General features: G+C 34.9%; 1 protein-coding gene across 4 annotated transcripts in view; it reads right to left on the reverse strand.

Moving 5' to 3' along the window:
• Positions 1–341: 341 nt before the first annotated feature.
• The window catches only part of DNAJC10 (DnaJ heat shock protein family (Hsp40) member C10), a 54,707-nt gene continuing 42,809 nt past the window's right edge, over positions 342–12,239 (reverse strand). For 2 of the 4 annotated variants that reach the window (XM_032406854.1, XM_032406832.1), the window contains exons 16-23: positions 10,316–10,417; positions 9,527–9,682; positions 8,579–8,712; positions 7,440–7,493; positions 7,065–7,212; positions 4,665–4,784; positions 2,760–2,864; positions 342–1,709 (exon numbers count right to left, since the gene is read on the reverse strand). In XM_032406854.1, coding sequence (XP_032262745.1) covers positions 1,698–1,709; positions 2,760–2,864; positions 4,665–4,784; positions 7,065–7,212; positions 7,440–7,493; positions 8,579–8,712; positions 9,527–9,682; positions 10,316–10,417 — 831 coding nt within the window. In that variant the 3' untranslated portion in view covers positions 342–1,697. The remainder of the gene's footprint in view (positions 1,710–2,759; positions 2,865–4,664; positions 4,785–7,064; positions 7,213–7,439; positions 7,494–8,578; positions 8,713–9,526; positions 9,683–10,315; positions 10,418–12,239) is intronic. The other 2 variants (XM_032406863.1, XM_032406843.1) reach the window with 1 other exon arrangement.

Genomic DNA, 12,239 nt, shown 5'->3' on the forward strand with positions numbered 1-12,239 from the left:
TTAGGTCTTCCATTTTGGGATTATTGTGGAAAGCCAATTTTGAGATTTCTAGGCAGTGAAAATTTAACACATGAAAGGCACTTGCCATTACTAATCATATTTCAAAAAGGTGGTATTAAAGTTAGAAGTGGCAATTGGTCTGTAACTGCCCACATAAGTGAACTGGAATCCAAGGGTAGTAGGACTGAAAGGATTCAACTGAAGCAAAATGGGAGAATATGAATTAAGGTTAGACTTGAAAATAAAATTTGTCTTTGTAGATATTGCAGTGATAAAATAATTATCTTTATGAGGAAATATTGGGAAGGACATAAAGTTACATTAAAAAAATAAAACTCTTCTAATATAATAAAGCATAATCCTAATAAGTTTTTGGGATAACTTTTCAATTTGCTGACCTCTTTTGATCAACTGGAGTTTTTACCATTCCATATACTCTGAATTGTAACTAAACAACAAACAACAAACAAGTTGACATGTTTTGTTTAGATGCAAGGAAAATTTTGGATTCTTTTAGTCCGAACAACTGAGAAATGAAAAGATCCCATCCTTAGATTTATATACTTGATTTTCTTACAAAAATAAGTTCAGTTATGCCAATATTTGTCTGAAAATGGTAGCATTCAACAGCAAACTAATAAATGGAATAACTGCAGTGTCAATATGAGCTACAGTGAAACAAAACTGCAAAGTTACTTTTCCGATTTGAATAATGAAGAAATCAGACTAGTGAAAAACCACAGCTATGGGGGGTGGAGGGAGGGGAGAAGGCAAATGTAAATAAAGGATCTGTATCAAAACAAAGTCCAGAAGGCAAAACCATAAATATTAGAACAATACTTCAAAAGTCAATTACTATCACAGGGTAAAACTTTTAAGAAAGCAATTCAGAAAATAAATGAACACATATGTTTAAAATACAGAACTCTAAATACTTGATATATTTGGGATACTCTACAGTGCCCAGTTAATAGCTACAAATGTTGTTTTCCTCAGGTATTTCTAGATGCTGTAGAAATCTACTGGGTTTATTTATTGTTACAAAAATTTTTCTCAATTGTGAAAAATTAAAATCAGTTCAACCTTTACAAAGGAAAGAAAATGAAAAATCGCTTCACTATAATACAGCATGAAAATAGGGTATGTTTGCCACAACTTGAGTGTGTTTTTTAAATGAAACAGAATCCATTTCATCCAATATTTAGAACAGGTGACTAAAACCAAGTTATTTCTTTTTCAGGCCAGCCACAAAACTTTAAGGAATAGAGTCCAGTTTTGTACAACTTAGACATGTATGTACATAATAGAGCAGGCTCATGTTTGAGCCAGCCAGTCTTAACATCATTTCCAGGGGTCAGTAATCTATGGCCCAGGAACTGAATGTGGCTTGTGGCCTGTTTGTGTATGGCCCTGAGCTAAGAATGGTTTTTGCATTTTTTAAAGGGTTGTAAACAAAACAAAAACAGAATATGTGACAACTGTATATGGTCTATAAAACCTAAAATCTTTACGATCTGGCCTTTTACAGAAAAAGCTTGCAGACCTTTCATTTATACCAGTGTTGTACAGAATTCAGACAGTGCAATTACAAGTCCAAGATAATGTTCATTTATTCCCACCAAGAATGTAGTAACATCCTAAAAAGATGTCTTCTGATGTCATTTGTTAGAATTCCTTTTCTCCATCTTCAACCATCATTAAAGTTCATCCTACAATAATGTAAAAGTGAAAGAAAAAGTATGAATTTTTATTAAAATGTTAATTAGTTTACAGTATTTTACCTTTTAAAAAATAATTAATGGATCACCGTATGAAATATACCTTGCCTAACTGTAACAATGGAAAGGAAAAGGCTATCTCTTAGTTCTTACCTGTCCATGCAGATACTACTAATTGCACTTAAATAGTCACACTGGTATGTTTTTAAACTTAATTTCAATTAACGATATTCTGGTTCATGACTAATAACATTTTCTACTTCAAATGTTTAACTTGAGGTAAGAGACACACTAAAACCTCTTGAGGAAGCTAACATAGTCAAAACATCAGAAAAATATTTTTGTAAACCCAAGAAAATAAAGATTTATAACTCTCACTACAGGATGTAAGGATTCTATATTGGAGTCTGCAGTTCTAATATGGTTCTATAAAGCCAGACAGCTCTAGCCCTTTCCAGAAACTGTGTTCTTTTTTGGCCTTCTTTCACCTTATAGGGAAAGAATCCAAAAAACCTCACATGTGATTTTATTAAATTCCACTCAGAAAGCACTCCAGTACTCTTTGGTCTGTTTTTAAGTATGTCCTAGAATGACAATGATTTAAAAAGGGGGGAAAAACAGTTCTTTCACAGAATAGCAAATGGGTTGCACTGCCTCTTGAGAAATAAAAATTCAAGGAGGGGCAAAGATGAATATGGTTCCAATACATCCTGACTCTACCAGAAGAAAATTTGCTATACAAAATATTTTATGAGGCTTCAGTATATTTATTCCCAACAAGTCAATGCTTTATTTATACTTGAACAAAATTTAAATAATTTATGGCCATAGTTTACTATTTTGAGTTAAATGGTTTTACTTGCCCAAATTTCTAAGCTTATCAGTGTATACAGGCTACACTCTGATTGTCCTGTTTTCCAAATTAAGAAACTTCAACTTTACTATTTTTTGAAGCTTCCATTGTACCTGTTTATTGATAGATACAATGTACAGTAAGAATAGATAATGTTTGCCAAAGTCAGCTCTAGATTTAGTCCTTACCTTATCCCTCTTTCCATGATTTTGGAGATTTTTCAATTTTTCATATATTAAGGTAGCAATCTCTTTTGCATCTCTGGCATCTATTTGCTCTCCCCAAATACTTCTCTAAAATTAAAAACAATCCTTTTATAATCTTTAGGTATCTAATCAAAACATGACATTTCCATATAAGAAATTTGATTAAGTATTCCTTAAAAGTTCTGAATGTTTGAAACTCAAATTTCTTCAAGGAAATAGCAAAAGCAGTGAACTCATAATTTACTTAAATACAATACTGTTATGGGAACATGTGAAACAATTCCTTGGAAAAAATGTATTGCTAACTCCAGTTGCCTTAAAATGACTAAACTGTAAAGAAAAGGACCCAAATTTTCTAATCTAATACAAACCATAGGCACAGTTAAAACCTTGATCAACAACAACACTGGAAAGTAATATATGTCTCCTGGTTCTCATCTGCTCACAGCAGGAAGGTGGTTGAAAAGCAGGGAAGGGGGCAGGTCAATGTATCAGGCTTGTTTATCTTGGATCTGGAGTCATTTATTTCCTTCTTCCTGGTGGGAACTCCACACTATATGTTAGGATCTTGTTTTTGTGTGTTACTGCCCACCTGATTTGTACTGCTGTTTACCACAATCATTGTTCTGCTTTGGTTTTCAAATCTGGCCTGGTCTTCCACCCCATCTCTTGGTTTGGGCAGGGATATTTGGAGTCCTAATGTCTTCTGGGCTTCTCTAAACACATGGTAACATCATCTTTTCAAACAGCTCCTTCTATGGCCTGATTAATTCTGTGACTGCTCATTATATTGATACTTCCCTAACATCATTCTGAGTGAAGACCCCTATCTACGTCACCCATTTCTCAGCTGTTCTGAGAATCAAAGTAGAGTCAATGATTCCAAAGGAATGAAGATTCAGGTACTGGTAAAGCTCCTTTTACTCTCATTGAGTTCTGCTTACCCCAGGCTGTTCTTAAGACAGAATTAACCTTTTTGACAAATCAAAATCCTTCACTGAAAAATCTAAATGACAATACTAGACTTCTGAAATTCATCATCCAATTTCATTATTTAACTCCAAAATATAATTTCTAATAAATAACATGAGATCTTAAGCTGAAGTTCTTTCTCAAAAAGTATAAAAATATTTGAAATGACTTATTTCAAATGTTTTACCAGAAAACATGAATACATGGCAAATCCTTATTTAATTACAGTTCTATTGTCAAAAATGTCATGCTTTTACTCAGGAAGATAGCAAAAGTCATGAGTACTTTCAGTTAGCAATTATATTGGTTGAAAGATATATGCATATAAATGACCATAGGGGTTATCACCTGAATTTTAAGACCCATCAGTAGATGTCTAGTTTTCTTTTGGGGGGGGAAAAAAAAACATAGTGGCCTAGAGAAGGGAGTTATAACCAAACCAAGGAACCCTATCTTTTATTTTGTAGTCTAAATCACTAATAAATATTTCTCAAGATAAATGTTCTGGTACTGGTCTATTTCAAAAATATTGTGATAGTATTCTTTTAATTTTTTTCCTTTCCCGGAAAAAATAATTATAAAGGTAATATAAGCTATTTTTCTAAAAGTAGGAAATACAGAACTTCATAGAAAATAATTACCTTAAATTCTCCACTCACAGAAAACTACTACTAGTATGTCTCTTCAGTAGTTTCTGTAATTCAGGAGTATAAAAATTTTAAGGCAGTGGATCATATAAACTCTGAGACAGAAAAACCTTTTAAAATCACTTGATGTATATTACTGAAGCTTCTTTTCACATATACAAATAAAAATGACAAAGGGAGAAAAAGCTAATAAAAACATTCAGACTAATAAACCTTTTCAACTTGGTCTGCTAAAGGAAAGGCACATATAGGAAGGCCTTGTACGTACCTTTGCTCTTTCGTAGGGAAAAAATTTAACAGTTGGATAGGCTCTGATACCAGCTTTCTGGCATGTTTGAGCATAAGCCTGACAGTCTACTTTTCCAGCTTTCACTTTTCCTTTAATCATCTGAAAAGAGAGAAATATGGTTTGCCATTCTCTGTGGCATAGACTATATTGGCAACCACAAAGCAACATGATAGAAATATTTTCAAATCTTTGTAATTTTAAAGACTTAAACTTTCATCCTTTCCATCCTAATAAGATTGCTTCCAACTTTTTATTGGCTCTTTAAACACCTATTTACGCAGAACCACCTCTCCAGAGCAAATAAACTCTTCATCTTATCAAGAAAAACTCCTTCCTGGTACCCACACCTTGTCCGTCACACCACAAACACCTCAGATTCTGTCCTCACCCGCCTTCTTCCTTTCTCTGGCTCACAGGCTGAGGTAGCAACCATTCTTCGTTTTGTGGAAGGCTGACAGCTACACCTATAGCCTCCAGTCCCTCTCTATCAGACCTTGGACTTGCTCTTCAGGCTATGATCTTTTTCATACTGAATAACTTTCTGCTATATTCAAGATACGGTTGCATTACAAAATAAGCTAAATACAAAGGGAGCAAAAACATTTTGTTAGAATTACTAGAGAAAAAGGAAGCATAAGAGGAGAAGATCTAGTAAGTGGAAAATGAATGACCTTTTATTTGAAGGACAATCCAAGAACTAAAATAATCTTTTACGACTCCGGGGAGCTCTGAAATCCCTTTGCTAAAGAAATCTCGATGGCTTGGGATTTTAGGTTTTGTTTTAGGCTGGTGAAACTGGAGCTTTCTCATTCTAGTGAGTGTTTTATAGCCCATGGCAAAGCTCCTCGAAGCAAGGAAAGCTAACAATCTGGATTAACTAATGAGCAGGATGGTGGTGACAGAAACAACAAAAACTCAGATTGCATTCAGCTTATGCATTCAGTTAAGTTTTATAAGCATTTACTGAGTTGGACAAGACCTGTAAAACTTGCCCTCAAGAAGCTCAGTCTTATGGAGGAGACCGGTAACTAAATAAATATTTAACATCCATCGTGTAAGTACACCAATGGAGTACAAGATATCAAAGTGAACTGAATGAGAAGGACAGTGAACACAGAAGTGCCAACTGAAGCTGGGTTTTGTAGGATAAGGAGAAAAAGATCCAGATGCCCAAGGTAAGGAAAAGGCATTTTAGAGAGAGGGAACAGCACGTATTTATTCAACAAATCTGAAGTACTTTGTTTTGCCTGAACTGTAAGGTGTGGGGTGGGACAGAGAGAAAGCTGAAGAGGTATGAAGGGTCCCATCGCAGACCTGCAACCAAGGATGCAAGTCCAGAAACTTGTTCACAGGAAGCCTGAGAAAGGAGTACTTCAGAAAGATGATCAGGGCATAACTGAAACATGAGACTAGTTCAAAGGCACACATGTCTAGATGAGATGATGAGGGCTTGAACAGAGACGCTAGCAGAGCAGATGGAGAGGAGATGACAGATTGGAAAGGCATGTAGGAGACAGAACTGATAGGACTGCCGCTTGCCAGGCCATCAGATGAGTAAAGGAAAGAAAAAGGGAACAAGCAGAAGAAGTGAGGTGTCTGGCTGTTCCGGTTAGGTAGATGAGTCCTCAATCAAGATAGAGATTTCAGCTAACAGCATTAATAAAGAAGGAAGAAATGTGCGAAGATTATAGTCATAGAAATGAAATGGAGTTTTTTTTTAAAAGATTATTTATTTATTTATTTGACAGAGAGAGACACAGCGAGAGAGGGAACACACAAGCAGGGGGAGTCGGAGAGGGAGAAGCAAGCTTCACATATTTTTTTTTTAAGATTTTTAATTTATTTGATAGAGAGAAACACAGCGAGAGAGGGAACACAAGCAGGGGGGAGTGGGAGAGGGAGAAGCAGGCTTCCCCGGAGCAGGGAGCCCGATGTGGGGCTCGATCCCAGGACCCCGGGATCATGACCTGAGCCGAAGGCAGACGCTTAACGACTGAGCCACCCAGGCGCCCCAATGAAATGGAGTTTTAAAAAATTCACAGAAAACTTTTAAGAGAATTGTATTTAAAATATAATTAGATATAATCATTTTATCTAATTTTTAAATAACTTATTTATTTTTTTAAAGATTTTATTTATTTCTTTGACAGAGAGAGAGAGTACAAGCTGGGGGGTGGCAGGCAGAGGGAGAGGGAGAAGCAGGCTTCCCACTGAGCAGAGAACCGGACATGGGGCTCAATCCTAGGACCCTGGAATCATGACCTGAGCCAAAGGCAGACGCTCAATCGACTGAGCCACCCAGGCGCCCTAAATAACTGTTATTTTATCTAATTATTAAAACATGCATACAACTTATCTAAGTAGACAGACAAGACTTACCCTAGCCAAGAGCTCAAACTCTGGAGCAAAATTTTGACAAGGTCCACACCAAGGAGCATAGAAATCAACCACCCAATGATTTTTCCCTTGTATAACTTTTTCATTGAAAGTCTGAGGCGTTAGATCTATGGATGCTTGAGGTAAAAATCTGTGGCAAGGGATCAAAATTACTTTTCATTATATGAAACCAAAGCAAACATCTGAAATATAATATTGCAGAAGTTTCTAAGTTAAAAATGACTTCCAAGTTATCTTGGTAAATTGTAATTCTTTACTAAGTAATGTAAAATGCTACAGCCTGTAACTACAGACATAAGAGGAAGGTAAATAGCACTGAATCTATTTTATACAACGATGCATATTTTGATTACTCACCCTAGACCCCAAATTCTCAGGGAATAAGCATCTCTATTCCAACCATTGTAACTACTGAAAGAAGAAAAAAATATTTAAGTTGTAAGTACTATTTTCTATTATTGGGTATGTTCAGAAAACCATCTCTCTATAGCAATTGAAAAGTTTAACTTATTGACTACATACCATTTCCCTTCTCAGATACACCTAGCTATAAATGCTGCTTACATGACTTCCCAAATATATTTTTCTCTAGTCTCAATGTTTTTTTTTTGTGCTCAAGACAGCCGTGAATGTCTAGCTGCCCGCTGGACATCTCCTATAGACGCATGGGAATGGTAACACTCCAAATGCCTAAGACTTCAGTTTCAGAACCTTTACTCTGGTCATTATGTCCGTCAAATTCCTAAGTACTTTTTAAGATGCATTTCAAAAGCCACCTCATAAATGCAGCCTTTCATGATTTCCTCTTACAGCTGTAATCCTTTCCTCCTATGCAATCCATGGCTCAGTTTTACCTTTTAAATAATATTCCTTATATTCTACCTTGCACTTGAGTTTACTACCTCAAATGCTGTGTGGTGTTATAGAAACAGGATGGGCACTGACACAGACTGGGGCTGAATCCTCAATTACAAACCTTAGCAGCTGTGTGACTTAAGGTCTGTTAATCAGTTTATGTATCTGTATAGGAGGAAGGGCAATAATTCTTATTTCTCAGGGTATATGTGAGGACTAGTGGGAATAACATGAGCAAAGGATCTAGTATAGTACCTGAAACCAAATACTGACTTACTAAATGTTAGTACTTCCTCTGTTTCTCTTCTTCTATACTAGCGTGCCAGCTTCATGAATACTGGGATCATTCAATTCTTTTTTCATCTTCAGAGGTTCTCATTAGCACACGATCTTAAAACATGGTGGGCTCCCAAAAAATATTTGTTGGGTTAACTTTTATTTAGTTAACTTTTTAAGACAAGCTTATTTATTTATTTAAGTAATCTCCACACCCAACGTGGGGCTCAAACTCATGACCCTAAGATCAAGAGTCACATGCTCTTCTGACTGAACCAGCCAGGAACCCCTAAGATAACTTTTAAATTTTAACTGTTTAAATAAATGGTTACAATAAATGTCTTTAAATTTTAGGCAACACTTACTGATACTGATAAGCTTTATTTGATTTTGGGGGGAAAAATCTTATCTCAGGGTATCTCCGAACATTTTCTTGGGCACAAAAAGAATGATACTGTTGGCAGTCTATACTGCCCACATTGATCAGTCCAGTTAATGTCTATAAAAGAGAAAAAGAGATAAATAGATCAAAGTGATTAGAATAAAATTACCTCCATAACTATTTATATTTATAATAGAAAAATTATTACTGTGAGATGCTTATTATTTATCAGTCATTTTCACCAAATTAAGGGTTTCAAACATAATAGAACACTTACAGTAATGAACTGCAATTGTAGTTGGAGTTAAGACCTTACTACAATTATTACAGATTCAACAACAGATTTCATTCATGTTCTATGTGGGGGGAAAATTAGGTATCTCTAAAATTTAGTGCCAGAAACAAGGAACTAATGAAGGTCTCTGCAATGGTATTTCAAAGTTATTTTTCAAATAGAGACCTACATTGCAGCACATTGAATCATGCCCAAATTTTAAAATTTTACTGAAAGGGACACAAAATTGCATTATCTTAAATGTTAAGATACTAGAAATCACTTTTAACTCTTTGGTTTGTTCATTTTTTCTTAGAAATATAAAACAGTGATTTCATTTTCCATTCTCTAAGTAACTTTTTTCCAATCTTTCATGATTTATAACACTGTCTATTTATATAGAAAATAAAGGGATTTTTGGGTCGACTTGGGCAGAAATTTGGTCAGATACGTACCAAGCAAGTGACACAGGAAAAAAAAAAAAAAAGGTAGATTATACCATTCACCCAACCAGACAGAAACAGAGTTGAAATCTAACTGGTATAATGAAAACTGTTGTAAGTGACAATCTAGAAGGTGGGTTCATCTCAGTTTCAAAATAGTTCTGTTAAATACACATTCATGCTACATTTTAAGATTTAAAATAAACTACTATACCCGGGCCATTCTTTTCCATTCTGGCATTAGGACTTGACATGGATGACACCACGGAGAATAGAAATCAACCATCCACACTTCATCATGTTTTCTCTGTTTAACTAGTTCATTGAAAGTGGTGGGTGTCAGGGAGATCACTGAAGGATTCATAAGATCCTAAAGAGAATATAACGTTCATTATAACAGATATAAAAAGGTGTTCCTATATTCTTGGCAAATTGCTGTCACTTAGAAAAGTTCCTATTTCTGAATAATCAAAAGATACTTATGGATGTTTAAAAGATAATCTGTAGTGAATTATTTTAAAAAGGAAAAAATTATTCCTTGTTAATTTGGGCTTTGCCCATCAACCTTCTTAAATCAAGGTATATTTTTTTCTTATTTCTATGTATCGTTAAAATCATCTTAGGTAGGGAACAGAGGCAACTTTATTTAAGGTGACAGTAAATGGGACAAAAAGTTCTAAGAGGTGTCCAGATGTCTACACAGGCCATATAGTTCTGTTCCAGAATCAATGATTGGTTTGGAAATGATCCTTTAATTATTAATGGAAAGCCTATTATTCTATTTTCCTGACAGTCTGATTGGAGATACTGCTCAACCTCCCTAAAAGCTCACTTGCTCCAAATGCTGCTTTAATAAAGCTTCAGTCTACCATGATCGGGTAATACTAACAAAAATGTTAGCTTCACTGGGGAAATAATAATAAACAAAACAACACAAAACCAAAAACCATTTAAAAATAATTTATCTCTGTAATTTACAATACTATAAATTAATTTTAAATACCTCTATGAATTCCAAGATCTGTTCAGCAGAGTGATGTCCTTCATATTCATGAACATTGGACTGGTTGAAAACCACTGTTGTTGGATAAGCCTGAATGTTATACTGTTAGGAATGAGAATACAAATTAAAGATTTTATGCATTTTACTTTATTGGTTTCAAATTTATAACCAGCTTGCTTTTAAGTAACAACAATAACACTTAAAAAACCCATTGCTAAACTGCTGGTGACTGAAAAATTTTAGCCTAGCCAAATTTGGCAAATAAAATGGATTCACAGTTGCACTGATAAATGACCTTTTTTTATAGGTAGTCCATTAGCCATAAAATGCATGGGCAGTGAAACACTGACAAGTGTGCATAGCCACAATATGGCGAATTATGAGCGTGGGCCCTTCTGACTCTGCGAAAACAAGATGGATAAGGCTGTAAAGAGCAGGCTAATCTCTGGCTTGAGTCTTTTTGAAACCACAATAATGCTCCAATTTGTCCAGCAGTAGAAGAAAAAGGAAACAAAGTAGCAAGGATAAAGAAATAAATTAATAATGTGTACACAACCATATTTTAACTTAAGGAATTATGACTCAGGTCCTAAGAATATGGTCCCTTTTCATTCTTCATTCAAGATACCGTTTATGGTACAAATACTGTAATTTCCTCCTCAGAATTAACATGAACATTGGCCCAGGAAGCATTTCTTTGAAGTTTTAATTTTTATTTTTCTAAAAGTTAGTATATCTATGTGAATTTACTGTAGCTGATCTTTGCATCCTTAAAGTTGACAAGCACTCAGCAGCAAATTAGAATCTTTGATTGGGATTCAAAAATAATTTTTGTAAAAACAATGGAAATCTTTATCAAACTTTTGTAAAATGAGTGTAAATCCAAATAACTCATTAGGTATGACTGTTGTTTTGTTAATCTACTTATTAGTGTTTAGCATGTGTTGGGCATCTTTTTAGCACTTACACATGTAGTTTCTTTTCCTAAAGATTTTATTTATTTGAGAGAGAGGGAGAGAGAATCTGAAGCAGATTCCATGCCAAGCGCAGAGCCTGACATGGGGCTCAATCCCATGACCGCGAGATCACAACCTGCGCCGAAACCAAGAATCTGACGCTTAATCCACTGAGCCACCCAGGCGCCCCTTAAACATGTAGTTTCTAATCTGTTCTCTACAACAACTCTATTCAGAAGCTAAAATTACCATGTCAACTTTACAGATGAGAAAACAAGGTATTGAGAGGCTATGTGACTTGGTCAAGGTCCACCAATTAGTGAGTAATGACTCCTGGCCTCTATTCCAGGTGAAGTGGACACCACAGTTTTAAATCCTTATATTTTACTCAATTATCTAAAGGATATTTAATAGTTTAGATTAAAAAGTAGAAAAACTAGAAGAATTCAAATTAAGATAAATCACTGTTTCACATTGTTTGTATCTTGCTTAGTTTCAATGTCACATACAAGACATTCAAAACCAAAGATTATATATGTTTTTAGTTAAATGAAATTTCAAACAGAACGAAGAGAGAAATCATCTAACAGATACCCACATATCCCTTCTTGATATTTAAGGAAGTTTAACTTCTTTGTCACACTGGGAGATTGCTTAAGTTCTTTTTCTTGATCCCATTTCCTTTCCTCCCTGAAAGTAGGCGCAATTAATATCCTCAAATAAGTATATATCTAATCCACTAATGTTTTTATACTTTTGTGACATGCATATGTATCCCTGGGCAGTAGAGTGAAATGTTGGGAGCATTAAAAAATTTTCTGTTATTCTATCATACTCTGTAAGCTATTCTGCAACCTGCTTTTGTCATCTTACAATGTATTTTTGAGACTTACCCGTGCTGGTAAAGACAGATCTAATTTTAAATGCTCTATGGTATTCCATTATGTGACTGGATAATCTATCCACAT

This window comes from Phoca vitulina, unplaced genomic scaffold (assembly GCF_004348235.1).
Source record: "Phoca vitulina isolate PV1807 unplaced genomic scaffold, GSC_HSeal_1.0 scaffold1, whole genome shotgun sequence".
Lineage (NCBI taxonomy): Eukaryota > Metazoa > Chordata > Mammalia > Carnivora > Phocidae > Phoca > Phoca vitulina.